General features: G+C 35.8%; 1 protein-coding gene and 2 pseudogenes across 2 annotated transcripts; 2 read left to right on the top strand and 1 right to left on the bottom strand.

Annotated features, from left to right (window-relative positions):
- Nucleotides 1–10,170: 10,170 nt before the first annotated feature.
- Nucleotides 10,171–11,815, top strand: LOC120184074 (annotated as a pseudogene).
- A 344-nt stretch (nucleotides 11,816–12,159) lies between these two features.
- On the bottom strand, nucleotides 12,160–23,707 carry LOC120184073 (pantothenate kinase 2-like). Of its 2 annotated transcripts, XM_039188639.1 has the most exons (23): nucleotides 23,615–23,707; nucleotides 22,794–23,135; nucleotides 21,961–22,173; nucleotides 21,748–21,806; nucleotides 21,246–21,362; nucleotides 21,004–21,123; nucleotides 20,805–20,899; nucleotides 20,614–20,707; nucleotides 20,335–20,466; nucleotides 19,830–19,942; nucleotides 19,535–19,727; nucleotides 18,537–18,745; nucleotides 18,395–18,439; nucleotides 18,187–18,235; nucleotides 17,601–17,683; nucleotides 14,542–14,658; nucleotides 13,968–14,031; nucleotides 13,668–13,814; nucleotides 13,412–13,570; nucleotides 13,117–13,200; nucleotides 12,605–12,799; nucleotides 12,386–12,457; nucleotides 12,160–12,285 (listed from the first exon to the last, which is right to left on the bottom strand). In XM_039188639.1, exons 2-23 carry the CDS (start codon nucleotides 23,110–23,112, stop codon nucleotides 12,190–12,192), a joined length of 2,775 nt encoding a protein of 924 aa, XP_039044570.1. In that variant the 5' UTR covers nucleotides 23,113–23,135; nucleotides 23,615–23,707; the 3' UTR covers nucleotides 12,160–12,189. The 2 variants fall into 2 exon arrangements, with proteins under 2 accessions (XP_039044570.1, XP_039044569.1); XM_039188638.1 differs by lacking the exon at nucleotides 23,615–23,707 and having other exon boundaries at nucleotides 22,794–23,186.
- A 377-nt stretch (nucleotides 23,708–24,084) lies between these two features.
- Nucleotides 24,085–25,184, top strand: LOC120184142 (annotated as a pseudogene).
- Nucleotides 25,185–27,025: the final 1,841 nt, after the last annotated feature.

Below are 27,025 nucleotides of genomic sequence, written 5' to 3'. Positions count from 1 at the left end.
AGAATTCTAATCCTCACCCTCCAAGCTTCATTCCAAGCTCTAAGTCTTAAGTTTTACTGTTAGTTTTAAAAGATGGGTTTTAAGGGAGGTTAAGGGAGCTAGTAAACCCTTTTCATTATCTTTGATTAGTTAAGAAGGTGAGAGTAAGTTAAGGGCTAGAGGTAATGAGAAAGTGAATCCTACTTGATTCGAGAAGAGTTATAGTAGCCAAGAAATCAGGTAACACGCTCACAATTTCCTCTTACCAGTTATAGTTTATTAGAAATGAGTTTTAGCTAGAAAGTTGAGATTTAAGCATGTTGAGTAGAATTCCATGGTAAATTATTTAATAAAATGTTTTAGCATGTGTTAAAAGCCTTGTTTATGCCCCTTAATGTCATACAAGACATTAATCACAATTGGAAACCTCAAGGAAGCCAAAATGGGGAGTTTGAGTGGGATTTTTGTGCCCAAGCTAGGCATTCTGGTCTGTCCGTATCGGTACTGGAAGAACAATACCAATATTGTTCTTTGGGAAAGACTAAAACCCATAATATAGTTTAGGGCTGTTGGAAATTTGGTCATTGAAAGCCTTGATTTAGTCATAATCTGTGAGATATTCTAGGATATATTTTCTATGTAAATATAGAAAGTAAAAGATGTAAATCAAGAAAAAGTAGGAAAGTAGAAGCTGTCAAATATTGACTCTAATTAGTTTCCTTTTTTTTTGTAATTTCCCTCTGTATAAAAGGAGCCTTGTACTCATTCAAGAAATAGACACATTATTTCTTCATTCTTTTCTAATTTGGTATCAGAGCCATAATCGTGTCTTAACCCTAAAACACAGTAGTTCTAAAATCATTGTAGCCATGTCCGAAGTCGCGTCAGAAATCACCTCAACCCCTGCTGCGGCCACTCCGCAGCACCACTACAATTCTTATTCCGTCCAAATCACCACCATCCGCTTAAATGGTGATAACTTCCTCCGATGGTCACAAACAGTCCGGATGTATATTCGTGGGCAAGAGAAAATCGGTTACATCACTGGTGTTGATGATACGTTGTACGCCACTTGGGATGCTGAAATCTCCATGGTTATGACATGGCTGGTCAATTCCATGGAGGATGACATAAGCCCAATTATATGTGTTATCCTACTGTAAAAGAATTGTGGGATAATGTAGTCAGATGTATTTGACCTGGGCAACCAATCTCAGGTTTTTGAGTTGACTTTAAAATTGGAGGAGATTCGCCAAGGAGATAATTCTGTCACCACATATTTCCATTCGTTGAAAAGGATGTGCTAGGATCTTGATCTCTTTAACACACACGAATAGAAAAGAACTTACAACTGTAATCACCATAAGAAAACTGTAGAAGATAGTCGTATTTACAAGTTTCTTGACGACCTCAATGTTGAGTTTGATGAAGTCCGAAGAAGGATTATTGGCAGACCTCATCTTCCATCCATTGGCGAAGTATTTGCCGAAGTTAGAAGAGAATAAAGACGAAGGAATGTCATGCTCAAAAAGAGGAGTACTGGTGAGTTAATTGAAAATTCTGCCTTACTGAGTGATGTTGCAGCCTACAAGGCAACAAACTACTAGCGCAGGTCTGATGATAAACCACGGGTCTGGTGCGATTTTTGCAACAAACCCCACCATACACGTGAGACATGTTGGAAAATTCATGGAAAACCTGCTAACTGGAAAAGCAACAAGCAATGAGAGAAGAATCGTGGAATTCCTAATGCAAGTGAAGCTGACTCAGGTCCCTTCAACAAAGAGCAGATTGATCAACTCTTGAAACTGATAAAATCCTATTTCTCATCCGGTATTCCTAGTGTTTCTTTGGCACAAACAGGTAGTAATCCTAAAGCCCTTTCTTTTCCAAATTCCTCTCCGTGGATAATAGATTCCGGAGCCTCAGATCACATGACTAGTTTTTCTTATTTATTTAATACATATTCACCTTGCCCTGGAAATGAAAAAAATTAGAATTGTCAATGGTAGTTTTTCACCAATTGCAGGAAAATGACTCATTAAACTGACAGAGAAAATTAATCTCAATAATGTTCTTCATGTCCCTAAATTAGCCTGCAATCTTTTGTCTGTCAGTAAACTATCTACAGATTCTTATTGTTCCATTACCTTCTTTGAATCACATTGTGAATTTTAGGACCGGAACTCGGGGATGATGATTGGACGTGCTAGGATGAATGAATGTCTTTATTACTTTGATGAAGTATCTATCAGTAATAAAAAAAAGTTCAGAGCTTTAGTGGTACTAGTTCAATTTCTGTTTGAGAAAAAATAATGTTGTGGCACTATAGACTAGGACATCCTAGTTTTCTTTATTTGAAACACTTATTTCTAGAATTATTTAAAGGGGTTGATTGTTCTTCTTTTCATTGTGAAAATTGCAATTTTTCAAAAAAACAACAGTTGTTCCCTTATTTACTAAAAGATTATCAGGCCTCTAAACCTTTTTATCTTATTTATAGTGATGTTTGGGGTCCTTCTAAAGTTACTATTATTTTTGGTAAAAGGTGGTTTGTTACTTTTATTGATGAACACACACGGTTATGTTGGATTTATCTAATGAATAAAAAGTCTGACGTGAAATATTTATTCAAAAAAAATTACACTATGATTGAAAACCAATTTCAAACCAAGATTAGTATTTTACATTCTGACAATGGAACAGAATATTTTAATGAGCACTTAGGTGATTTTTGAAAGAGAAAGGGATTTTTCATCACTCTACATGTCGGGATACCCCTCAACAAAATGGCATTGCAGAACGAAAAAATAAACATTTACTTGAAGTAGCACGTGCCATAATGTTTTACATGCATGTTCCCAAATACTTATGGGGTGAAGCAGTTTTAACAGCCGCTTACTTGATAAATAGGATGCCTACTAAGGTGTTAACATACAAAACACCACTCGATTTCCTAAAATCATCTTTTCCTGGAACAAGGTTGTTTTCTGATTTACATGTCAAAGTTTTTGGATGTATTGTCTATGTTCGTGTTCCATGCCAATTTCGTTCAAAACTTGACCCACGTGCTATTAAATGCGTTTTTTGGGGTACTCTTCAAATAAAAAGGGGTATAAGTGTTTTGATCCTCAAACAAAAAAATTTCATGTGAGTATAGATGTGTCGTTTTTGGAAACAAAACCTTATTTCATAAAAAATTCTCTTCAGGGGGAGACAAGTGATGTAGAAGACAATTTTTGGGACATTTCTATCCCACTACCCAATGTCATTTATCGTATACAAAAACCACGTATTTCTGAGAGTGGTCACTTTGAAAATCCAAATTCAAGTGTTTCTAATAATGATTGCCTAGGAGAACTAGGTTTGTTGGTGCCTAATGAAGGAGATTCTCGTTCAGGGGGAGAAGTACTACAAACTAATCAACATGATTTGAATTCTGAGCTTCAGTTTTATACTAAGAAGAGATTTCATATGAGAAATAAAGACTCAAATATCAAACCTGCATGAAACCAATCTGAAGATCTGAGTTCTGGTGACGAAACTTAATGTAATCCTATCCCTATACACCTTTGATTTCCTCCACTTTGTCCAACAATTCACCTAGTATTCCTGATCTTGATGTCCCTATAGCACTTAGGAAAGGTGTCCGAAATTGTACTCAACATCCCATTGCAAAATATCTTTCCTATCACAGACTATAAAAAAACCATAAAGCTTTCACATCTAGGATTTCACATTTGTTTGTTCCAAGGAATATACAGGAAGCATTGGATGATCCGAATTGGAAATTAGCAGTCATGGAGGAGATGAATGCTCTAAGGAGAAGTGGTACATGAGAGATTGTCGATCTACCCAAAGGAAAGAAAATAGTCGGATGTAAATGGGTGTTTACAATAAAAAAGTAAAGCTGATGGAAGCGTTGAGAGATACAAGGCGAGATTGGTGGCTAAAGGCTTTACTCAGACATATGGGATTGATTACCAAGAGACTTTTGCTCCTGTTGCTAAAATAAATTCTATTAGAGTGTTGTTATCTCTTGTAGTGAACTTTGATTGGCCTCTACATCAACTTGACATTAAAAATACATTTCTCAATGGTGATCTGGAAGAGGAGGTGTATATGAGCCTACCGCCAGGATTTGAGAAGAAACTTGGCAGTAACAAAGTATGCAGATTACATAAGTCACTATAAGGACTCAAATAGTCACCAAGAGCTTGGATTGACCGTTTTGGAAAGACAATTATCAGTTATGGCTTCTTTCATAGTCAAGCTGATCACACAGTATTTTATAAACATTCAAAAGATGGTAAAGTTACAATTTTGATTGTTTATGTTGATGATATTATACTCACTGGTAATGATGAAACATAATTAGCTATTATGAAGAAAAGACTAGCAAAGGAGTTCCAAATTAAAGACCTGGGAGCTCTTAATTATTTCCTTGGAATGGAATCTGCAAGATCTAAGGAAGGCATATTTGTCAATCAGAGAAAATATGTTCTTGATCTCCTTGGAGAAACAGGTTTACTTGGTTGTACGATGGTTGAAACTCCGGTTGAGCCAAACTTGAAGTTACAAGCTGGTAAGGTTGAAGAAGTAAAGGACAGGGAATAATATCAGAGACTTGTAGGGGAGTTGATTTACTTGTCTCATACACGGCCTGATATTGCTTTTGCAGTTAGCATGGTAAGTCAATTCATGCACTCACCAGGGGCAGAGCATTTTGAGGCTGTCTATAGGATCTTAAGATATTTGAAAGGAACTCCATGAAGAGGCTTATTGTTTAAGAAACATGGACATCTTCAAGTTGAAGTCTACACAGACGCAAATTGGGCAGGAAGTGTTACAGACAGAAGATCAACGTCTGGATATTGTTCATTTGTTGGAGGAAACCTAGTTACATGGCAAAGTAAAAAACAAAATGTGGTAGCTAGAAGTAGTGTTGAAGCAGAATTCAGAGCCGTTGCCCATGGAATCTGCGAAGCGATGTGGATAAAAAGGATTCTTGAAGAATTGAAGTTTTTTTACTCGACTCAAATGAAGGTCTATTATGACAACAAAGTTGTTATTGCTATCGCTCATAATCCAGTTCTTCATGATCGCATGAAACATATAGAAGTGGATAAACATTTCATCAAGGAGAAAGTCAATGCGGGAATAATATGCATGACATATCTTTCAACTGATGAATAATTAGTTGATGTACTAACGAAGGGACTACACAAGAAGCAATTTGGTAAGATGACTAGCAAGCTGGCTATGGAAGATATCTTTAAACCAGCTTGAGGGGGAGTGTTGGAAATTTGGATATTGAAAGCCTTGATTTAGTCATAATTTGTGAGATATTCTAGGATATGTTTTATATATAAATATAAAAAGTAAAAGATGTAAATCAAGAAAAAGTAGGAAAGTAGAAGCTGTCAAATATTGGCTCTAATTAGTTTTCTTTTTTGTTGTATTTTCCCTCTGTATAAAAGGAGCCTTTTACTCATTCAAGAAATAAGACACATATTATTTCTTCATTCTTTTCTAATTAGGGAAATATTGGTACCCATTCAAGGAGTATCGATACTCAGATGGTCGGTATCTATACTAAGGTATTTTTGAAAACATCGAACCTAAATTTGATAACGATACACAGAATAATATCAATACCCCAGTACCAGAGTATCAATACTATATAAACGAGTAGTTTATATTAGTAGAGAAGTATCGATACCAACATGTGAGTATTGATGCCCAGGGGTTAGTATCGATACTAAAGGGCCAATATCAATACCCATGAGCAGATTTGGATAAGTGAGCTGAGAAATGATATGAGGAGTTGAGGTTTCCCAAAAGTGTATAATTTCTCTCAAATAAGACTACAAGTGAGAACAATCATAATGTTTAATTCAAACGTAGAAACGATATAAAGTAGGGTGAAATAAGACTAGCCTTGTTTGTATGCTCGAAAGTATAGATTCAGTCCAGATATATCCTTAGGGAGTGCGCAAGGTACTTTAAGTTGACTAACTAAGGCTAAGGCCTGACACTCGTAAGGGGTGGGTTAGTCGAGGGTGTGGTGTCCGATGTAGAGATTTTGGGGGCCTCACCATCGGTAGACTAGAGGGGTGTGTCAGCTCCGAGATACAGAACCCTCAGTCGCACCATGATGTCTACCATAGAGTATAGAGTGAGTATACAAGTATACTCATTAAAGAAAAATAGTAGACTTGATAACTTGAGCCTTTTAGTGATATACAATTAGTATGATCCAGTTGTTAGTGTGGCACTGAGATAGTTAGCTCAGCATTTGGAATTTGTTTCCTTACACATATTAGGTGGAGCAATCAAGGAGTTTTAGAGTAACCGAGGTCCAGACCAGAGCAGATCATAGTACATCTCAACATTTTAAAGGACATGTTGTAAAGTTGAGCCGTAAATGTATATTTAAGTCGGTATGTATTATTTTTTATGTAAATATTTATTTTGGAAGCTCCCTAGTGTACAATTTAATTATATTTTTATACTTAATTTTGTTAAGAAAATAGTCATCTTTAAGTAAAATAAATGAGAAAAAGTTTGATTAACCATTTCGGTGGTTCCATGTAACATCCTAATCAGTCGATTATGTGTTGTACTAGTCTAGGGTGTTATAGTATCGATATTACCCTTATGAACTTTAATGTTTTCAAGCTTGAAACACGAAAAGTATCGGTACTGGAGGGACCAATACCAATACCTTCCCTCGAAATTGCCCTTTTTGGGCACTTAAACTCACTCACGTTGCTATCTTGAGGTTCCCAAATGTTATTAGTGTTTTATTTATCGACAAGGGCGATAATTAGGGCTTTAAAACATACCAATAACATAAATAAATGAGCATGTTCCTCAAGCTTTAATCTCAACTTTCATGCTATATTACACTTCTAATGACCCACTAAAGGGTATGAAGCTATTGTAAGTGTGATTACCTGATTTTCTTTGTTGCTAAAACCTTTCCCCAAGTCAACTAGGAGTCACTTTGTCTTTTCCCTTTGCGTTGGAACTCTCTCCTACCTTTTTCACTAAATAATGTAGAGAATGGATTATGAACTCAACTAGATGTTCAATATAATCTAAATACATTCAAATCCACCCAAAAAAGAGTTAGAATATATATATTCTCACAACCTTCTCCAAAACTCATTTTTGGTTCCAAGGCTAAAACTTAGAGAAATGAAACTTGAATTAAAGCTAGGAGAATGAGGATTTGAAATCTCACCTTAGTTAAGCCAAACTAGATTTGAAATGCTTGGTATCTTAGTTTTGAAAAGGAAGAGGGTGAAAGAAGAAAGTTTGGTGAGATAAAGGGGGTTTTCAACTTTCAAAACCATAAGGGGAAATTACAGTTTTGGTCTGTAAACTTCCTATTTCATAAAATATTAATCATCTTTCATTAATTCTTTTGGGTCTAACAGCCCAAAACCAAATAAACTTGGTCTAAGTTATTTTAATTGGTCCTTTGAGCTTTAAAAATGGGTCTCGAGTTAACCCAAATAACTGACCCGGGTTTCGGGACGTTACACATAGTGCTTTCTATTCATCACCTTTTGTCTCCTACGTGATATTTGAGTTGAGTGAAATAATAAATACGTCATATGAAAAATGATACGTACAATATTTGCCTGGATAGAAGTTTTATGTGTTTAAGGTTGCTTATTTTGAACCAGTAGGTGCTTAATGTCTATCATATCTCTACTCGTTAGCTTTGTTGATTGGCAATGGTTCTGCATTTAATTTGTTAGGTCTGTTTAGTCTATGATGAAGTGTGTTTTTGAAAGAAGACAAGGTCAAAATGCTTGCATATTTAAGATATTTTATGTTCCTATGCTATTTAGCAAAGTGATATTTCTTTAACTAGTTGATTGTAGCTTTTCTGCTGGATTATGGCCCTGTTATTTGCTTAGATTCCACGCTTTCTTAACACCAATTCGTCTTCTATGTCCACTTGACTCGATAAAATTGCTCATATTTGCTTCAGTAAGTCCCAGTTGTCATCTCTTGGAAGACGGTGTAATTTAACATCTCAGGCAACAATTTCCCCCCTGCTCCATATACATATGATTGTTTTCCCTCGAAGATTGACATGAAAGTAAAGAACCATGCAGAAGGAGAATAATACAACCCACTCATCAGCAACTACTTCTCGGGTTTGGCATCGTAAACGATCTAATGAGGTTGGTTACTCAAATGTCGATGTGTGGGTGGTTTTGTTATCCTCTTTCAAGCTCCGTCAATTTTATTTTGAATGTTTCAATCTGTTAGTTTTAATTATTAATTCCAGAGGAAGGAATTTGTTCATGAGACGAACAGACAAGACTTGGAACAGTAGGGAGAGGAGTGGGACCCACAGCAACTCGGCAAACCCGACGACGCTGTCAACAATCTCTAAGGAGATACAACAGAATGCGAGTGTCATGAACTCACTAAAACATAATACGAAACGATACTAAATGAGAGGCTAAAAACTGAAAAGTTAGATTTCAAGGTAAAACTATTATTGTAATTAATTTTAGTGTTTGTTTATAAATTAATTTTTTTCATTTGTATTGTTTGTGTAGGGTAAATATGAACATGTGGCTGAACATAATAAAAGGCTTAAGAATTCATTAAAATCTCTGAGAGAAAATGCATTGATACAGATAATTTACTTATAAATTCATAATAAAAGGCTCATGAATTCGTTGGATTGCTTCCAAAGTTAATTAGAGTTATTGCTTATTTAGTTTATTAACATTTGATTCTTCAGAGTTGGAGAAGAAAAATAAGGAGGAAGAACTGAACCCTGTTATTTATGAACTAAGGGACACTAATACATCTTTACAGGAAAAGCTTTCCAAGGAAATGTCAGAAAGGCTGGTAAGATACTAATCTATTAAATCAACCTTGCATATATGTTTATCTTTAATGTCTTATTTACATGTTTGCTTTAAAAAAAACTAGGATGCTATTGAACGCCATACAAGTGAAAATGAAGCTAGGGTTGCAGTTGAAAAGTTGGTTGCTTCACTGAAACAAGAGTTTGAAAGAGCTGAGAAGGATATAGCAGCTGCTAATGAGAGGGTAATACATGAATATATATTATATCTTTACTTTTTCCTTTTCCTTTCGAAAATTTATCCTATTATTATTGATAGTGCTTAGTTTTTAGGCTGAACTCCGTTGAATTTTGCAGGCCGACTCCCTTGAGCGATTACAAGAATATATCTTGAGTCTTCAACAATAGAAATCCAAATTAATCAGTGACCTTGAAACAGTTTGTGTCACTCAAACAAGTAGAAAAGGAGAAACTGGTAATGGTTGAAAATCTGAACACTTCAAGAGGCCAGTGTAGTTCATTGTAAGAACAATTGACCTCGTCAAGAGTAAGCTTTTATATCGGCCTTGTTTCTATTAGCTGTTTAAGTTATTTCCTTTGCTATTTTTCCTTCCATGTTTCATTTCTAGTGTTTAAATGGATTTTGAATAACTCCCTTTGGAGTGGTTGGACTTTTTTGATCTTTCCTGCTATATCGAGCAAGATATAGATTGTCTTTTTCCATATTGCTTATGTGTGATGATGAAAGAATGGGGTTCGTCTCACATTTATTTGTCTGTCTCCCCCCTAAATTCATATATTGATCATCCGTCCATTCATATCTTACAACATTTGTATCGTAATGCTCCCATCTCCTTCCATTCATTTGTGTCCTAATGCTTCATCTGTATCCTAATGCCCCCATCTCCATCAACATATATATATATATATATATATATATATATATATATATTCACATCAGAAGCATTTCTAAGCTAAAATAATTAACATGCCATTTCAATTGTTACATATAAATATGTTAATTAATTTTACGTATCGATAGAAATATCTTCAATTGTTTAACTATTTGATTACATATCTATATCAATCATATAAATAAACAAGTTAAATTTATAGAGAGGATAAATTTAGCTCTCCATCGTTTATATATTTTTTATTTGCCAGTTTTTCTCTTTTTAATTAAAATTTGACGCTATTTAGTAAAAGCAAAATATTTAAATAATTATTATTTTCTTTTTTAATTAATATTAATTTTACTCGTTTATATAAATAAATTTAGTACTCCGATATATCAAAAATAGTTTTTTGTTAGAAAATTGCAGGCCAATCTCGTCTCTCTTCACACATCCAAGCAAGCCTCTAACCACTGTTCTCCGTCAAGTACGTATTCACTCCCTCCTCCCCCAGTTCCTAACCCAAGCCCTTTCTTTCCCTCAAGTTTCGACGGCCGAGAAATTAAATAAGGTGATTTTTTAAACCCTGAACTTAACTCGAAGATTTCTACCTGAGTCATGGGATTTTGATTTATAGCTCGGTTTGTGTTATCTGCTCTCTGCCTCTACCTATCCTTCAGCTTCATTCTGCTATATTTCATTTTCTGTTTCCGATCCGCTGCTATTGATGTGAAATTTGTTCACGCCGCTATTGAGGCAACGGTGGCAGATGGCGCCGCTACCGCAAAACAGCGTCCGCAAAACTTGCTTTACCTTTTTTTTGAAACCCTTACACTAATCTTTTTGAAATAGAATAACTTGCTGCGATGCGAGGAGGTATATGAAAAATCATATTGTATGTGAAAAAAAATATTGAAGTACATCGAGCTTGAAATCTTGCATTGTAATTGAATTTAACCTTATTAGATAAACTAGTCTAATCAAGTAAGTTCAAGCAGTTGGATTTTTCTCTTAGTTCAACTCGAACAGGAACAATTTAATGTCGTTGAACGTGAGCTGAATATTAAGTCTGCCAGTTCGGATTTAGGTTCATTGAGCATTTCAGTTTTTAGTCTCAGCTCAATTATACCTGGTGACTTGCTCTAGCCAAGTGTTAAAATGTTTTTGCTTGCTTGAGTAATGAGTTTAACTTGTTTGTTGACGTTGAAGATGGTAAGAGTTTGATACTTGGCTATTAGAAGTAGAACTACGAGTGGAACACTCTGATAACAAATCACATGATTGTTGGCTCAACTTTCTTTTGATATTTGAGAGTGTCAGCTGCATTTATGTTAGCCGTGAGAAGTGCTTTCCTCTGCAAAATAGTGATAAACCTTTCCTTTCCCTTCAGGTGAGATCTTGTCAGGTAGCACTGAAAGTATCTAAAGCCAGAGAAACCTTTTACTTAATTGGTTGAAGCGGTTAAACTCTTTCTATCCATATTGTCCGTAAACCATTGTGTTTTCTGGTGCAAAACAATGAAGTTGGTTGGACTTGCAAAAGCAATTTGTGCCCGTCCCTCCGTTCGTGAAATGATGGGGCCTTTGCAGGTTCGGACGTTTCAACATGATTTTGTTCCAAAAGATCCCAATGCTAAGCCTAAAACGTACAAATATCCACAATTTTATGATCCATATGGCCTACACCCTCGGATAAGATTGTTGAACTGGCAGAGCGAATAGCAGCTTTGCTAACAGAAGATCGCAGACAAATTGGTCCTACTCTCACCGAGAGGCTAAGGCACCCAAAAATGCAAACCATTGAGGATGAAGGAATGGAGTTGGGATCTCAGGGTGGAGAAGGTGCAGGAGCTGCAAAGGCAGAGGAGAATTAAGAGAAAACAGCATTTGATGTGAAGTTGGAGAAGTTTGATGCTGCTGCAAAAATCAAGGTTATTAAGGAAGTGAGGGCTTTCGCTAATTTGGGTTTGAAAGAGGCCAAGGATCTTGTTGAGAAGGCACCCATTGTACTCCAACAAGGGGTCACCAAGGAGTAAGCAAATGATATAATGGAGAAGATTAAGGCAGCCGGAGGAGCTGCTGTCATGGAATGAGCTCTTTTGTTCTCTTTTACAAAATATGAAGAAGAAATAAGTTTGCTTCATAGTCTTTCAATATCCAAGGTATTGTTTTTGAATTTAACGTGTTGTCCTTCAACAAAAGATAAAACTGTTGCAACACTTGGGAAACCATGTTCAGTGCAATCTGCATAATGAATAATTTTTGAGTAAGCTGTTGCACGAAAAGATTCATACTGAGAGAATATACATTAACAATATACAAATACTGTTTGCAATTCTCTATTCAACGAGATCCTAAACTTAAAAACTGAATGAATATTTATAGACTAATGCCATGGGATTCCATGCCATGGGATTCCATCCTGGTGTTTTTATGTTTCTTGCAACAGCTCTTAAGCTGTTAGTATCGGAGATCAACTGGCAGGTGCAGGTTCATATCGGCAAACACAATCGTATATTTTTCCTTTTATCAGTTTTTCTGCCAGCCTCTGATTCTTCACCATTGCAAGCTGCAAACAAAGGTATTTGAGTTAAAATTAATAGTCAAGCAAACGTCTTTATGCCATATATTTGATCTTTAGAGAGAGATACAAGATCAGATAACCATGCCTTAAGGGCTTCACATTTAAACCGGGCATTGAAATTGGTATGAAGAGCTCTACCCATCCCTTCTAAGATAACCTGCATGGAGCAAAATGCGTTCTCTCTTATTTCTTTTGGCATTTCTTAATTCTCAAAACAGAAGAACAGAAAGGTAAGGTGGTCAAAAGGTTCTATCAAGATGAATGCTTCAAAAAGTTGAGGTGTATCAGAAAACGAATAACCTACCAAGTCGGCATTTTTGGCTGCTGCAGCTAGCTCAGAGCTGACCTGCCTTAAATCTATGCATGGGCTCCCACAACCATTCTCAACAACCATCAAAGGAACTGAAGAAGAAATTCCTTTTGAACCATCTAATGTGTTGGTCATTGCATCCACTAGGAGCCCTCCTGCTTCGGCAGCTCTGCGAAGAATGTCACAATGCTGTGTACTAGAAGAATCAGATTATTGTGTTTATGCATGACGGTACAAAGTACAACAAAAGTTGAAATAAAACCAGAAATTGTGCCAGCATTATTCTTTTATCCCGTTAACCCCATCTCTGCTATAAATGTCTTTTATTACCAGTTAAATGCATGTTGTACACTAGTTCATCTATAACTTTTATCTGGGAAACTGAGTCCCTCCTTTTTCCAAATTAAATAGAGAATTTTTATGAGATGCTCAACAAAATATACAACTACAAAGGGATGAAATAAACAATGAAGTGGAAATGAAGAAAAAGATCAACAAAGGCACACCTTTGCAGCCTCAGCAACAATATCAGGAAGTTCCATGGCAGTTACGTCATTCAGTGCAGGAAGAGAATTTGCGACCAAAACAACCTGCATAAACATCACATTATAAGTTAATTCTGCATCTAAATTGTAATTTCCATTTCAGTTCCCAAGTTACTGCATTCGGCAAAGAAGGAGAATCATCATCAGAGAAGCCTGATTATATTGCTTAATTCACAACACTCCTTGAGACAATCTTATTGTGGAAGAAATAATTCACTCGGAGATCATTCACCAGCAAAATAAGAGACGAACTTACTTCTGTTCCATGTCGAAGGAGTTCTCTTGCTAGTGGAAGCATGCCCAAGACAATGTCAGCACCTGAGTTATCAACAAAGAGTAAAGCTCTCTTATGGGGCATAGGTTTCTTCCCGTCATATCCAAACATTCGCTCCTTAAAGAGGTCAAAATCATCTACCTGCCTTACATAAAATTAGATTTTCCTTATCTACTATAAGGAGTGATATAATGTGAATTAAGATTCAATAGTGTTGATTTTTTTTTGCTCCACTTACGCGCCATGGTCTTTGCATCTTGTTGCGACTCATTCTATAAATTTCAATAATTGTTCCTTTATGATAAAGATCAACACAGGCACGGGATCCCCAGTCGAATATGTTTGCAGCTAGAACACCTTCAATTAAGGTAAGCAACCTTGTCTCCTGCAAAATGAGGAGAAATTCAAAAAATCAGTAAAATAGTTGTAAAGTCAGGGCAAGAGAACTGGTAGTGTTAATTTACTGCATCTACGTAGTAGTTTTGGTTACCCTAAGTCTCCTTAAAAGAGGAAAGGACTAAATTCTAGATTACCATACCTCATCCATCTGGTCGAGTTCCAGTAGTAGATCAGGTAAAACAGCCAGAGATGCCTCATTTTCCCTGTCATCATTGGGAAAACAATGATAAATGAATGAGGTCCCAATAAACATTCATATATGCACATCTGCATGCATAGACTTGAAAAAATGTGTCATGAAACTGTATGTAATGTATAACCACCTCTCCAGGCAGGTATTTGAACAAATCTTCAAAATTTGGCCCTTTTCATGAATTTTAAAAAATGCTTGGAAATTAACAGTGAAGATAGAAAAAAAATCACATATTAAATACTTCATAGAACTACCTTCTGCTTGGGGCCAGACTTTAGCCCTTCTCAACGGAGCCATAAGCCCCCCAAAGGTTTTCGAAGTGGTTAATGCAATAATGGGCTTATTATTAACATTAAAAGGAATATGGTCCACTCCCCATATATATTTTTTAAAATAAAAAATATATGAAAAATTACTCTTTAAGAAACAAAAACAAAGTATAAATGGAAAAACAGATACAACCACCCATCTAGTTTAGCTTGCCATTTACCAAGAAAGTTGTACTAAAAATGATGGTTACCTCTGTTTGATGCTTCTATAAGCATCACGAAACTGAAACTCCCTCAAGCACTCTTCTCTTAGTTCCAAAAGATTGGCCAAACCCAACTTCCCATAAGCAGCTGGTTCCTCCATCAATCTATTAAAGAGATTGTAAATGCATGAGCATCCAAAATTATAAGTTAAATTTGTTCCAATCTTTTCAGTACAGCAGAATCTAGAAACAACAATAAACTGCATCACAAGGTTCTAGTGTTTTTTTTGTGTGCGCATGAGCGCACGTGGGGGTCAAGTATCACAAGCTTCCGTTAAACATAATTCCCTATAAAAATTATAGGAAGCAAGTTTTGTAACAACTGTTTACATGTACACAATAAATCATCAAAAGCAGAATTCACATTAGCAACAATAAGTCAATTTCAAATAAAGCCTTCTCCCAATCATGGCAGCTAAATGGATTACAACATTCCATGGTGCTCTATTTAACTCCAAGGACTTCATCGTGATAAATATGGCATTTACATTTTTCTCAGATTGATTTCAAAATTTCCTTCTTTGAATCTCATACACTATTGCTTATGGCGAGTAAGGTGAAAAGATATGTTGGGAATAATTGCGTTACGGTGATCATCTTTAATATTCCAGAGTTTCTTCAAGGTCTTTGGCTAATATTCGATAATTATGGTGAGGTGGTTGATTCTTTCATCCCGACAAAAGAAGCAAGGGAGGAAGTAGGTTTGGCTTTGTTCGCTTCACCAGATTGGAGGACGCGTGGAAGGCTATCAAATGTGCTGATAGATCTAGGATTCAAGGTAATGAAGTTAGAGTTTTCATGGCGAGATTTCAACCTCGTGATGCTTTCTGGAGAAAGAAGTTTTCTGGTCCAAAACCAGCCGAGGCCAAGAGTAAAGTGGAGGATGTTAGGCTTTCAGAGGCTCCCATTGTCGGTTGTGTTGACGAGGATAAGCTCTTAACTCTCAGAGATAGCTTGGTAGGTTGGTGCAGAAAGTTTATCAAAATGAAAGAGTTGGTTGTTATTATGCACAAGGAAGGCATATTAGGTCCGAAAATTATGAGGTTAAGCGGGTTAGTAATTTTAATCATTTTTGAAGATGAAGAGAGTAGGGATTATACTCTTAAGAATCAGATTGAGGCTTTGAATAACTGTTTTGACAAAGTGGAAGTGTGGTCGGAAAATTTTCAGTACAGCAGTCGTTGGGCTTGGCTTTCGTGCAAAGGGATACCACCGTTTGTGTGGAGTCATTCCACCTTCAGAAATATTGCAGACAACTGGGGAGATCTTATCTCCATTGAGGAAGGAACAGTAAATCCAGGTTCGTTTGATAGGGCTTTGTTTCAGATTATTACGAACTGCCAAGCTCGAGTGGAAGAAACCGTTGAGTTGAAAGTCGGGGAATTGATCTTTACAGTTTATGTTTTTGAGTTTGATCCTTGTTTCAGTCCAGAATCTGTTTGGGTAGACTCGTCTTTGTTGGATAAGGCAATTGCCTCCCCATTATCCTTGGCGGGGGAGCTCGTCGGTATCTCGCCAGTAAAGTCTCCCGAGTTGGAGGTATGTGCTGAGGAAGCAAGCAGACGCGTGGCCTCATCGGAGGAGAAGAATTCTGAGAGGTGTTCAGAGGAAGAAGACAGTCAATTATGTTGTATGGGGAATAGATCTAGAGGCAGCAACTTGTCGGGTGAGGAAGAGGAGGAAAGGAACATAGGGGAGGAAATAATTATTGGTCTGGGGAATATTGTTGCTGGTCAGGGGAAGGTTCAATCGAGAATCGAGGAAGTGGTGGAACACGAGATTGTGCTGGAGCATGCGGAGAGAGAGGCAGAAAATGACAACACGAAAAGTTGTATGTTTGCACGTGCTATTGAGGGAAGGAAGGATTATTTTATTGATGTGCCCATCTTGGATGGTTGTTTAAAGTCAAAGGTGGTGGAGGAGGTGAATAATATGGGCCTTACAAATAATTATGCTATCAGAAATTCCAAGGGCGAGGAAGTCTAACAGGATGGGAAAAACAATAAGTATAGTTCTCTCCAAACATTTCAAAAGAAATATTCAGTTCCCCAAAGGAAGACTAGTTACTACCGAAGCAAGTTTATTCAGAAGAAGGTGCAACGCGAGGAAGATTTGTCTGAACTTGAAGGCCATTTCCTGTATGATTCTGACTTTCCAGCATTGGGGTAGTCTCAAGGGAAGGAAGCGAACTACTCATTACAGTTCGGGAAATAATTGGGTTTTGAGTCCAAAGGCTCAGTAGTGTTTCTGAACTCGAAAAATTATAGCAAGGGAAGAAGTGGAAGTTTCAGGTGATTCGCATATGATTATTGTTATTTGAGTTGGAGGTTCGGATGGTCTCAGTCGACAAGTCGAGTTATAAGTGGCAGAAAGGCGGATAGAGTGTTTTCGTTGATTGCTTTTCTGTATTCTATCATGTGGAAGCTCATGACTTTTGTGTTAAAATTTGGCTTCTATGGTTTGAGTCAGCTGTTTCTTTGGCTTCTATTATTGTTGTTTTGTTTTGTGGCGTCTTCGGGCCTAGTTTAGGCTTTTAGTCTGGTCAGTCTTTTTTGAGGCTGTTGTTGTAGCTAAGTTGGATTAGGCCGAGTCAGTGTTGTTTAGGGTTGTTTTCGGTTGTTTTTTGTTGTTTTTTGTTGTTTTTGGTGTTCGGTTTATGTTGGGGGTGGCTATCTGGTTGTATCTTGTATTTTCTAATGTTTAATGAAATCTTAAGGCACTCTTTTCCTCCTCCCGTTGATTAAGGAGCTTCTCTACAAGTTCCTTTAATCATGAAGGAGGTTTTTAACGAGGCCTTCAATTCCTATAAAAAAACATTTTTCTCAGATGAAAATTTCTAAGTGACCTAATTTACAATTATTGACATTATGTTCTTGTCCAAGATTCTCTTGTTTTATACCAATCCTCATAGAAAAGGAAAAAAGAAAAAAGAACCTCAGCTACAACAATGATAGTTTACCATCTTTATCGTTTGATTATATGTACCAGTTAACAAAACTAACTTTAAAAGCCAGAAAAAGTTAAAATGTTACGATAGGGTAAGTCACCTTGCCAAATGAGCAGAGAAAGCACGAGCAAAAGCATCACCTCTTCTTTTAGCATCATCAGTTCCACCTTCACTTGCCACAGCCTAACACATTTGCAAACTCACAGATTATAGAACAAGTGTAGAAGAATCCAACTTCAAACTATACAAACTAATTTACTAAGAAAATAATTTTCTTGTTGGACTTCATGCTATTTTAATATGGCCAACTAAGTGAGGAGAACTTTCTTTATTATTTCTTTCTTTCCATCTTTCGAGTTTCTCCCCCTTTAGAAAAAGGAAAGCTCTTTTATCCAATCTAAAAGAAAATAAAAAGGGAAAAATACAAGTCATTTCAAGTATTTTTAAATTCTAGCTACCCTTAAGGCCTTAACACCTTGAATAATATCTAGAAATGCCAGAGAGGATAACAAAAACCTCAGGGCTATATTCTCAAATTCTTACATTAATTTTTTACTGTTATAACAAAATGCCATCAGCCATCGAAAGCAATAACATTTTCAGTGAAAATGACTTCATTCTTAGAACACAATTGGCAAATGCTCTTCTGAGAGAGACTCTAGATGCCTCTTAGTGTTTATATTTACCTTATCAACAAGGTCTGGCAAGTGCTCCGAAAGTACAGCGAACCAATACCTGAAGTAACATGTATACAAAAAATAAGCCAAAGAATCAATGTTTGCATAATCAGTATCTTGGAATGTAAAAGTTATTTTGATCTTACTTTGCAAGGCACTCTTCTTAGGGAATCTAGAATAATAAATATTAAGCAGCACACTGGAAGTGCATACTTACTCTAGCTCTTTGTGATCTGATAGATCAATGGTATTGGGCTCGTACCTGTTAGCATGCAATTCACGAAATGAAATTAGAACATTGTATGGTAGAAACACATAGAACTGTTGGCATGTAATCACAAACATACTATTTTACATACATTTTTGGGTTGGCTAATAATGGAAACACCTCCAAAGTGGGTACAAGATGGAGAACACCAATGTTTAAAGCACTAGCATCAGAACGCAGAGTGGCCCCTCTGGAAGAGGGAACTTCAAATCCTCCAAGTCCTGTGGTTCCGGTTGGAGCCATTGGTACTGGTGCTGTGATCTCAGTCCCCTTCTGCACAAACTTTTCCATCCAAGAAATCTACAGTTGACACACATACTAGGAGTTAAGCCTAGGAGGAGAAGCAAAGTACAAGAAAGAATCTAAAAAGGAAACATCGTTCAAACTTATCCTTCACAGTTAGTCCATTTTAATTTCTTCAGCTGTCCAAGATTATTTGTCTACGACTAGAAGCAAACACACACACATTATTAACATAAATAATTATCAATTATAAAAGAAAGTAAAAGGGCACTAAAATCAATGAACTAATTGATACATCTAAAACTTAGTTCCATTTGGGCTAAATCATATATGAATCTAAGCCTTTTGTTTTTATCTTTCTACAGAATGAATGTATGGAAACTCTGTGTTAAAGTGCGTGCAGCATTAATCCATAATTTATTTATTTTTGATAGGATTAATCCATAATTTATTGTCCAGAAGAAATGATGTTTCCTCCTATAACAAGAAAAGCAAGAATTTTTTTCATATTAACAGATAACAGAGTAAACTGGGTAAATAGGCCCTCCTTGGAACTAATAAGGATATAAAATAAATACTAAAATTTCAAATGTCATGAATGGATCAAAGTTTGTCTTTTAAAGTACCGTGTCAAGATTTGTTAATGTACAATCCTCATTTGATTTTCACTTGAAATTATCTAAAAGCCTAGCGTTAGGCCATGTGTAATTTATATGCCAAGACTAAATCATTTGGTAATAGGTTTGAAATCAACACCCCATTCCCCATACAAAAGATCAAACCTGATTTTAGTGAAAATAAATATATACACTTGGGACCAGTATGAGAAAATTCAACTGTACTTGCCTTTTCACTCAAGTCACCAAGTGGCGGTCCATGTATTCTTCCCCCAGTGTATGGTGCTCCCATCGGGAACCTCTCAACTAAGTGATGCACCATCAAGTCATCAAGACCATGCTTGTGATAACTCATAAATGCACCTAAAGCTCCCAAAAATCCCTCGTGTCTCAAGAACATAGCTTGTGCCTCTCCTTTTGACCTAGACCATAGATGAACTGTTTGGCATTTTCTCGAGAGCACAATAGCTACTCGTCAACAGGAACAGAAAAGGATAAACTTGCACAAGGTGTTCTGCACTTACCAAAAATGAACCGCAAAGGAGATTGTATCCATGGTATACGCATGACCCCTTATGAAAAATCCTCCGAAAAATATTCGCTTAAGCCCGAACCAAAGTGCATTTAAATAAGATATCTATATAGCATAATTACTCAAAGTCAGAAGCAGAGAGACAGCTAACAATATAGGAATGCCAATATTAATTATCTGATTGGTTATATAGGAGCTTGAATGACAAATCCAAAATTGAAGTTATTTTCAAGATAATATGGAAATAAATTTAGAAGCATGTTCTTAGAGCATCAAGAATTTTCACAAGAAAATGAAATGTTCTTCACAATATGATTCTTTACCTTCTCAAGAATATAAAGAAAATGGAAATTTTTAACATGGAAGATGATTGAAGACAATTCAACCAAGACTTTAAGCATAGTCACTATACCTATTCCTTTGAAAAAGAAAACAACACCGATGTATTTCAAATCAGGTACTTTTACTTTACATGATAGCTTGTTTTCTAGTTTAACCTGTCCAATATTGTAAGAAATCATTCTCAACAGAGACAGGGAAATATCTTCAGGTCTGTATTCTTCAAGCTCCTTCTTGTCAGAAATAACCTTGCCAAAACTTGAAGCTATGGTTGATGCAGATAGACCAATCTGTCATAATTAAGATTAGAGGGTGGTAAACACCGTGGAGAAAATAAGAACCAATCTATCCATGAATCATATAATTGATGCATCTTAGAGTAGCTCATGTCTTTTACATTCTGGTGTGAGAAAGCAAATATCGTAAGTAATATATACCTTAGAGTAATCCATACCGCCATAAATGTCCCCAACAAGCATGTCTATGTTTCCATTGTCTCCCCTTTGACTCAATTCGAGCAGTTCATCAAAACTAGAAAGGGGGATCAATCGAGGGGAACGTCTGGATAAAACTATAAACACAGATATATTCAGGTAACATTAAAAGGGAAAAATGAGATTATTATAACCTGTTGCACTTTGTTAGTAGCCTTCCCAATCCCCAATAAGTACCACCTCCAACATTTGTTCCACTAACACGTTGAAATTTGCCATCCCCGTCAACCTGCACCAGACCAGGAGAGTTGATTGTTTTATACTCTAGTCAAGCTCATGTCTCATTCTCAAGCAGTTTGGAAAATAAGGGCAAAAAAAAAGGAAAGAAAATACCTTTATTATGCTAACACCAGATCCAATATTAACAAGAAGATAGGGGAACAGATCATTGTGGTCAATCTGCACAAACTCTTTTTGACCCTCCATGTGTGTGAAAGCTTCATGACGAATAGCCTGCTCGGTTACATATACCAGATTTACATCAGCTGATTTACATATAACAGAATTTAGACATAAGGATTTCTTTGCATGTTTAGTTAATAAAACAACAAAATAAATTTTGATGATGATTTGACCTTAAGTAAGAAATTTGCTCCTGAAACAAGACAATCCATTTCATCTTCTTTCTCGATACTGACCCCGAGCCTTTCTTTAAAGAGGTCTGAGAACTTGTATGCCCCACCCCCTGTGGCCTTCTCAAAAACAAAACTTGTTAGAAGATGTATGCATTCATAAAAGTATAAATTTGAAGCAATTGATGCAACAAGTTTGTTAAGTATTGGGGAAATGAATGGTCAAGAACATGAACCAGGCCAGATAATGACCTAAGTGTTTTGCATGAGAGTAAAACAAAAGGAAGCAGCTTAAGAGCAGTCATACATTGCTTCATCAGTATAAGGAAAAAAATGCTAAGAACTGGCATCACTTTCATATTGCCGTTTTTTTCCAAAGATAATTACTTCAATGTTTTTGAAAACAAAGATTTAATACAGGATCTTCCTCGACATACAATATAACACTGTTCTAATTTCCACAAAATTATAATGTGAAAAACTATGAAGTCTTAAGTGCAATTACCTTGATAACTGCATTTTCGTTTGCAGGGGCCTCAGAATTCCAATGATGGGAATCCATTCCTATTCAGAAGAAAATAAAACAGCTGAACATAAATATTGATGGAGGTTGATAAAGCCAAAAATCTGATATTACCATTGTGTGCAATCTCAAAGTTCTAGTAATACATAAGATGGATCAATGAAAAATGAAAGGGGGAGAAATAAGAATATATACTGCCGCAGTGAAGCTGCTTGGAAGAAATAAAATCCAAGCACTCATTCAATTTGCTTGTTTCAAACTTCACAAAGTGAAGCCTCCCACCAAGAACGGGATAGCTTCTCCTGTTACCATTTGTAATACCCAATCTTTCCTTGGCAGTTTTCTTCCTCTTATCCTCAACTGATTGGTCTTCATGTCTTGAAAAATAGAGCAGCTTAATAAGAGAACCTGAAATAGAAGATGTTTGAAGTTTTGAATGCGCAAAAAGAGGCCACAAATATATTCTTTCTAGGTAACCATTGCTATTGTGCTAAGCAGGAAGAAAAGAACAGAACCAACATGTAGAGCTACCGATGACACAGTAAGAACCTTTAATTCACATCTTAACTCATATCAAAAGAAGTTAAAATGCAGGAATCAAAATCAGGTAAGAAGGATTTCTCCAAGAAACAGAATAGAGCAATCTTAAAATAAATTGGGAAGCATATTTTACACTTCAAATAGTTCCTTTAGATATAATATTTGAATTTTCCCGTCCTATAAATTCCAGGATCATTCATGCTAGATTTGGTATTGGCATGGTAGAACTCCTTCCATACAAGGAAAGGAAGAAAAAAACCAGAAGAAGAAGAGGAGGAAAAAACACATATAAACTAAAGAAAGGAAAATTAACTCAATTTTTGTCCACCTCCATTGCCCCAAAGAAAGAGCAATAGTCAACAGTTTAAACTAAAACCAAGACAAAACGGGAAAACATTTCCAAAACTAAGCAGAAAGAAAAATAAGCCAAAAAGGAGTTGTACAAAAAGCAAAAGCAGCAAAGAGGTTGAAATCGGAAATGATGATACCTCCAATATCAAGAGCCAAATGAGAAATATCATCAGACTGGTTAGGCAACAAAATGGTAGGATCCCTTTCCTCAGAATTGCCTTGGATTTTAGCCTTGCTAAGGTCAAGTTGAGGCCTGGAACCTGACCGGTGGATTGAATTGCCAGCCATGTCTTTCTCACCTCCCTGATTGTTTTTATTATAACTAATGTTTTCTTCTCCTATTCCCACCAACTCTGCTTTGTCTATAATCTCGTTGCTGTTGCTATTATTATTATATTGAAGGTCCTCTATCTTATCGTCAATTCCAAGAATGGGGTCTCCATTTAGACCAGCCATCAATCCTGCAATATTCTTACTACCTGCACCTAACCACGTCAACTAACAGTTTTCTTTTGTTCCTTATTCCAAATTCAGTTCGTTTCATTAAAAAAGGAATTAGAATAATTAAGCAAATAGTGCAAGTCAAAAACGGCTAGGATCAAATATAATACTCAAATAACTAAAATTCTAAATCATTATACAAATCAGTAAGCTAAACTAAGAAATGGGTTTGTTGAATTTCAATTGATACAGTTGAAATAGTTTTGAGAACGGGCCATATGATAGATTAGGATCCCAATTACCAATGAAAACGAGTTGAAAGAAAATAAAAAGCATTTAACATAGTTTAATGCAGGGAAAGAGCAACCAGAAACGTGGCTGACATTGAATGATCAAATAAAAACACAAAAGTTAATCAGAAAAATCGAAGTTAAACCCAGATATGGTCAAACATTGACTTGGTGAGAGAATGAATAACCAGGAAACAGTAAAGAAGAAGAAGATAGCAATAGCAGACCTCGGAACAACTGTTTCGAATTTATGTTTGCTGGAGTCTAGAGTTGTTGGTGAAGACCGAAAGAGTAACGCTATTTGCGATTTACAAACCCAACCAAAAGTAGAAACAAACAAACGACGCACAGTATTGCGGGTGACCCGATCCTATGACTTGTAATGTTATAGCAACTAGACCGACCTACATTAAAAAAAATTAAGAAAAAATAATTTTTTTTTGTTAAAATGTGTAAAATTATAAAATAAATTTATAAATAAAATAGAAGATCAAAAAATCGTTCATATATTACAAATATAATTAAAATTATATAAGTTTCAGATTTGGTATATATAAAAAAATCAAGCGTTACATATATGCCCCTAATTACACATTGTACCATCTGCAAGTAAAACCGAAGAAACTCTCAATACTGAAGATGATAGCTGCACTAGATCGATACATCACGGCGGATACGTAAAGACTTAAGGTACCGGATGGAGTTTGATCCAAAGCATAGGGAAAACATGTGCCCTCAAGGCCAGCAGCCGATGTTGTTGTCCGACAACTGTCTAAAACCCTTTGAAGGCCCATCTTCATCCTACAAGGATTATTATCTGCAAGACTTTGACCACCTCGATCATGATCACGTCAACGGCTCGTCGTCTTCGAACCCTGTTTTTCTATACGATGCATTCCCCTGCGGTTGCTCCGCAAACAATGTCGATTTTTACGAGAGTAAGCCATTGGCTGCTGTGGGACATGCACAGGTTATGGACAACTTGGGGGTGTGAACCTCTTTCAACAGAGGAACTCGACCAAAGATGTTATTATGCCCTTTGATTTTGTGATGGGGTATGAAACTGGTTACTACAACAAGAAGAAGAGGGTATTGGCTTATTGGAAAGGTCTTAGGAAGTCAACTGGAGTGAAGGGACAATGGACAATGGAAGAAGACAGGTTATATATATGGATTTTTGTATTTCTCCTTTTTGTTGCTGATCCATGAAATCTTATGGCATGCATGAACAGGGTGTTGATTCAGTTGGTTGAACAGTATGGAGTGAGAAAATGGTCTCATATTGCTTAGATTTTGCCGGGACGAATAGGGAAGCAATCCAGAGAGAGATGGCACAATCATCTAAGGCCACACATCAAGGTTTAACAATATTAATTATGACCTTGTGCATGCATGTATTGATGTACATATTGTTGATTGCTGCTAAAGGACACATGGAGTGAGGAGGAGTACAAGGTGCGAATACAGGCCCATATGGAAATAGGAAACAAATGGGCGGAAATTGCCAAGAGGTTCCCAGGAAGAACAGAAAACTCCATCAAAAACCACTGGAATGCAGCCAAAAGAAGGCAATTTTCAAAGAGGAAATGTCGTTCCAGAGGCTTAAACTTGGAGTCCACCACTGAGGAGGTGCGCACAACCCAAACCACTGACCGTTTGGTGCCACAATATGAATTCTCTTTCGATGAGAAAATGCTTCAAGACAGCTGCACCAATGACTTTCTGCTTCATCAAATACCCACTGCTGACCAGGAGCTGGACTTGGTGGAGATGATCTCACCCCACCCTCAATTCTAATACTATTTCTTAGATTGAATGTCACGATATACCAGAAGAAGCCATACAAATAAAGAAAGAGAGGTCATACTCTCTATTAATATCTTTAAAACGGATCACACTATATACAAGAAACAGATGCTATCAACAACTGTTAACTAAAACAAATTTTAACCCTTCTACTCAACTGCTAACAGCTTTGCCAATGGTGCAATACAATCACAACTAACCTGCCATCAAATACTATCTGCACTCATTAAAACCACGACACAACAATACTAAGACCACCTATATTCATAACACTCTAGAGCTATGGTCAAATTGTTTATAAAACAAATAAATGCATATAAACTTCAGTTCATGCGAGGCAATTCAACCATCTTGTTTCTACTTTACTAATAAAATACAGAAATCTAAAGCAAATTCATGAATATTTATTTAATATGTTTTTTAATTAGTAATATGATATATTGTGATTAACCGATGAGACATGAAATTCAGTATACTGTTAATATATCAAATATTTTCTCATGAAAAATTAATTAAATTAGTTTCATAGAAAAAAGTTCACATTTGTTTTTCTATTTATAAACTTATTATTAACGGAAGGAGGAAAATTTGTCAAACATCAAATTCAGATTTTATTTCAACAAAAAGTGTCATTATATCTCAATGTTATTTCAGTATTCATAAAATCTTAAGGATTGAATATTATATTTGACCCAATAAAAATTTAATAACATGAATTAATCAAAGTAATAAATTTTAATTTTAATATGGTTTAAACTTTAAAATATAAATATCAACTAAGATTATCAGAAATAATCTAAACTCGATTATTAAAGGATAATAATTCATTATTAAATCAACCCTAAACCCGAAACAAAGGAAAAATAGAACTTATTAATTCCACCAATAATGAGCCGATTCAAATTCTCCCCACCAAAAAAATGAGTCTATACAAACTCTTTCATCAACTCAGGGAAGAGATTATAGATCGATCCTAAATGTTTTAAGACAAATCTAATTTTTTTGGAAGGGTAAGTTATAAATTTAATAACTAAATTTTATCGTGTTTTCTATTTTGTTACACTTATGATTTGGCTTATTTTAATATTTCGTCAATTAATGTATATTTGGGACAAATTAAAAAGTGTTATTACACTAGCGCAACCTTTGAAGACTTAATCGGACCCATTTTTGAAACAAACGGAGTCACTGTTAACACCAGTGGTTTGTACACGCTTCAACTGTTCGTTTTTCACCCAATGGTTTGTGTACGATTCAGCTGCTTCTATATATTTGTTTTAAAAAACATTTTATGATTAATAATGTTCATTTTATAATATTTGAGATACCACGTTTTCCATTTAGTTTTATTTTTATTTTAACTTCAAAATAATTTTGGATTTTTTGCTTCTTAGCCGGCGATATAATGGATGTTGTAAAGTAAATTTATACGGAATTTGTATCGGTGTGTTGGAGCTCAGATTCATAGCTCCAACTCCAAGCATGTGATGTTTGGAGCTCAGATTTTTATCGGTGTACAACACTTAGACATTTTTTTTTAGTGGTTGAGTCAGTCTAAACCTTTTAAAGATGATGGTATTGAATATTTGAAAGAAAGATTTATAAAATTTAGAGAATGCTTTATAATTGTTTGGATGGATGGATACCTTTAACAAATAATCAATGCTACTTTATACAGCGTTTCACCTCCTCAATGGATCAAGAGTTTATCTAGGCTTAGGCCTATCTAGACCATGACTCCTATACTCAGAAAGGGTAAATTACTTATTAAATCACCTATTTATATTAATTAAAATTTTGTTTTAATAGAAGTTTTTTTTATCATCTTCGCC

Source organism: Hibiscus syriacus, unplaced genomic scaffold (assembly GCF_006381635.1).
Source record: "Hibiscus syriacus cultivar Baekdansim isolate YM2019G1 unplaced genomic scaffold, ASM638163v2 tig00112857_pilon, whole genome shotgun sequence".
In the NCBI taxonomy this organism is placed as follows: Eukaryota; Viridiplantae; Streptophyta; class Magnoliopsida; order Malvales; family Malvaceae; genus Hibiscus; species Hibiscus syriacus.
This window is presented reverse-complemented; position numbering and strand designations above follow the sequence as displayed.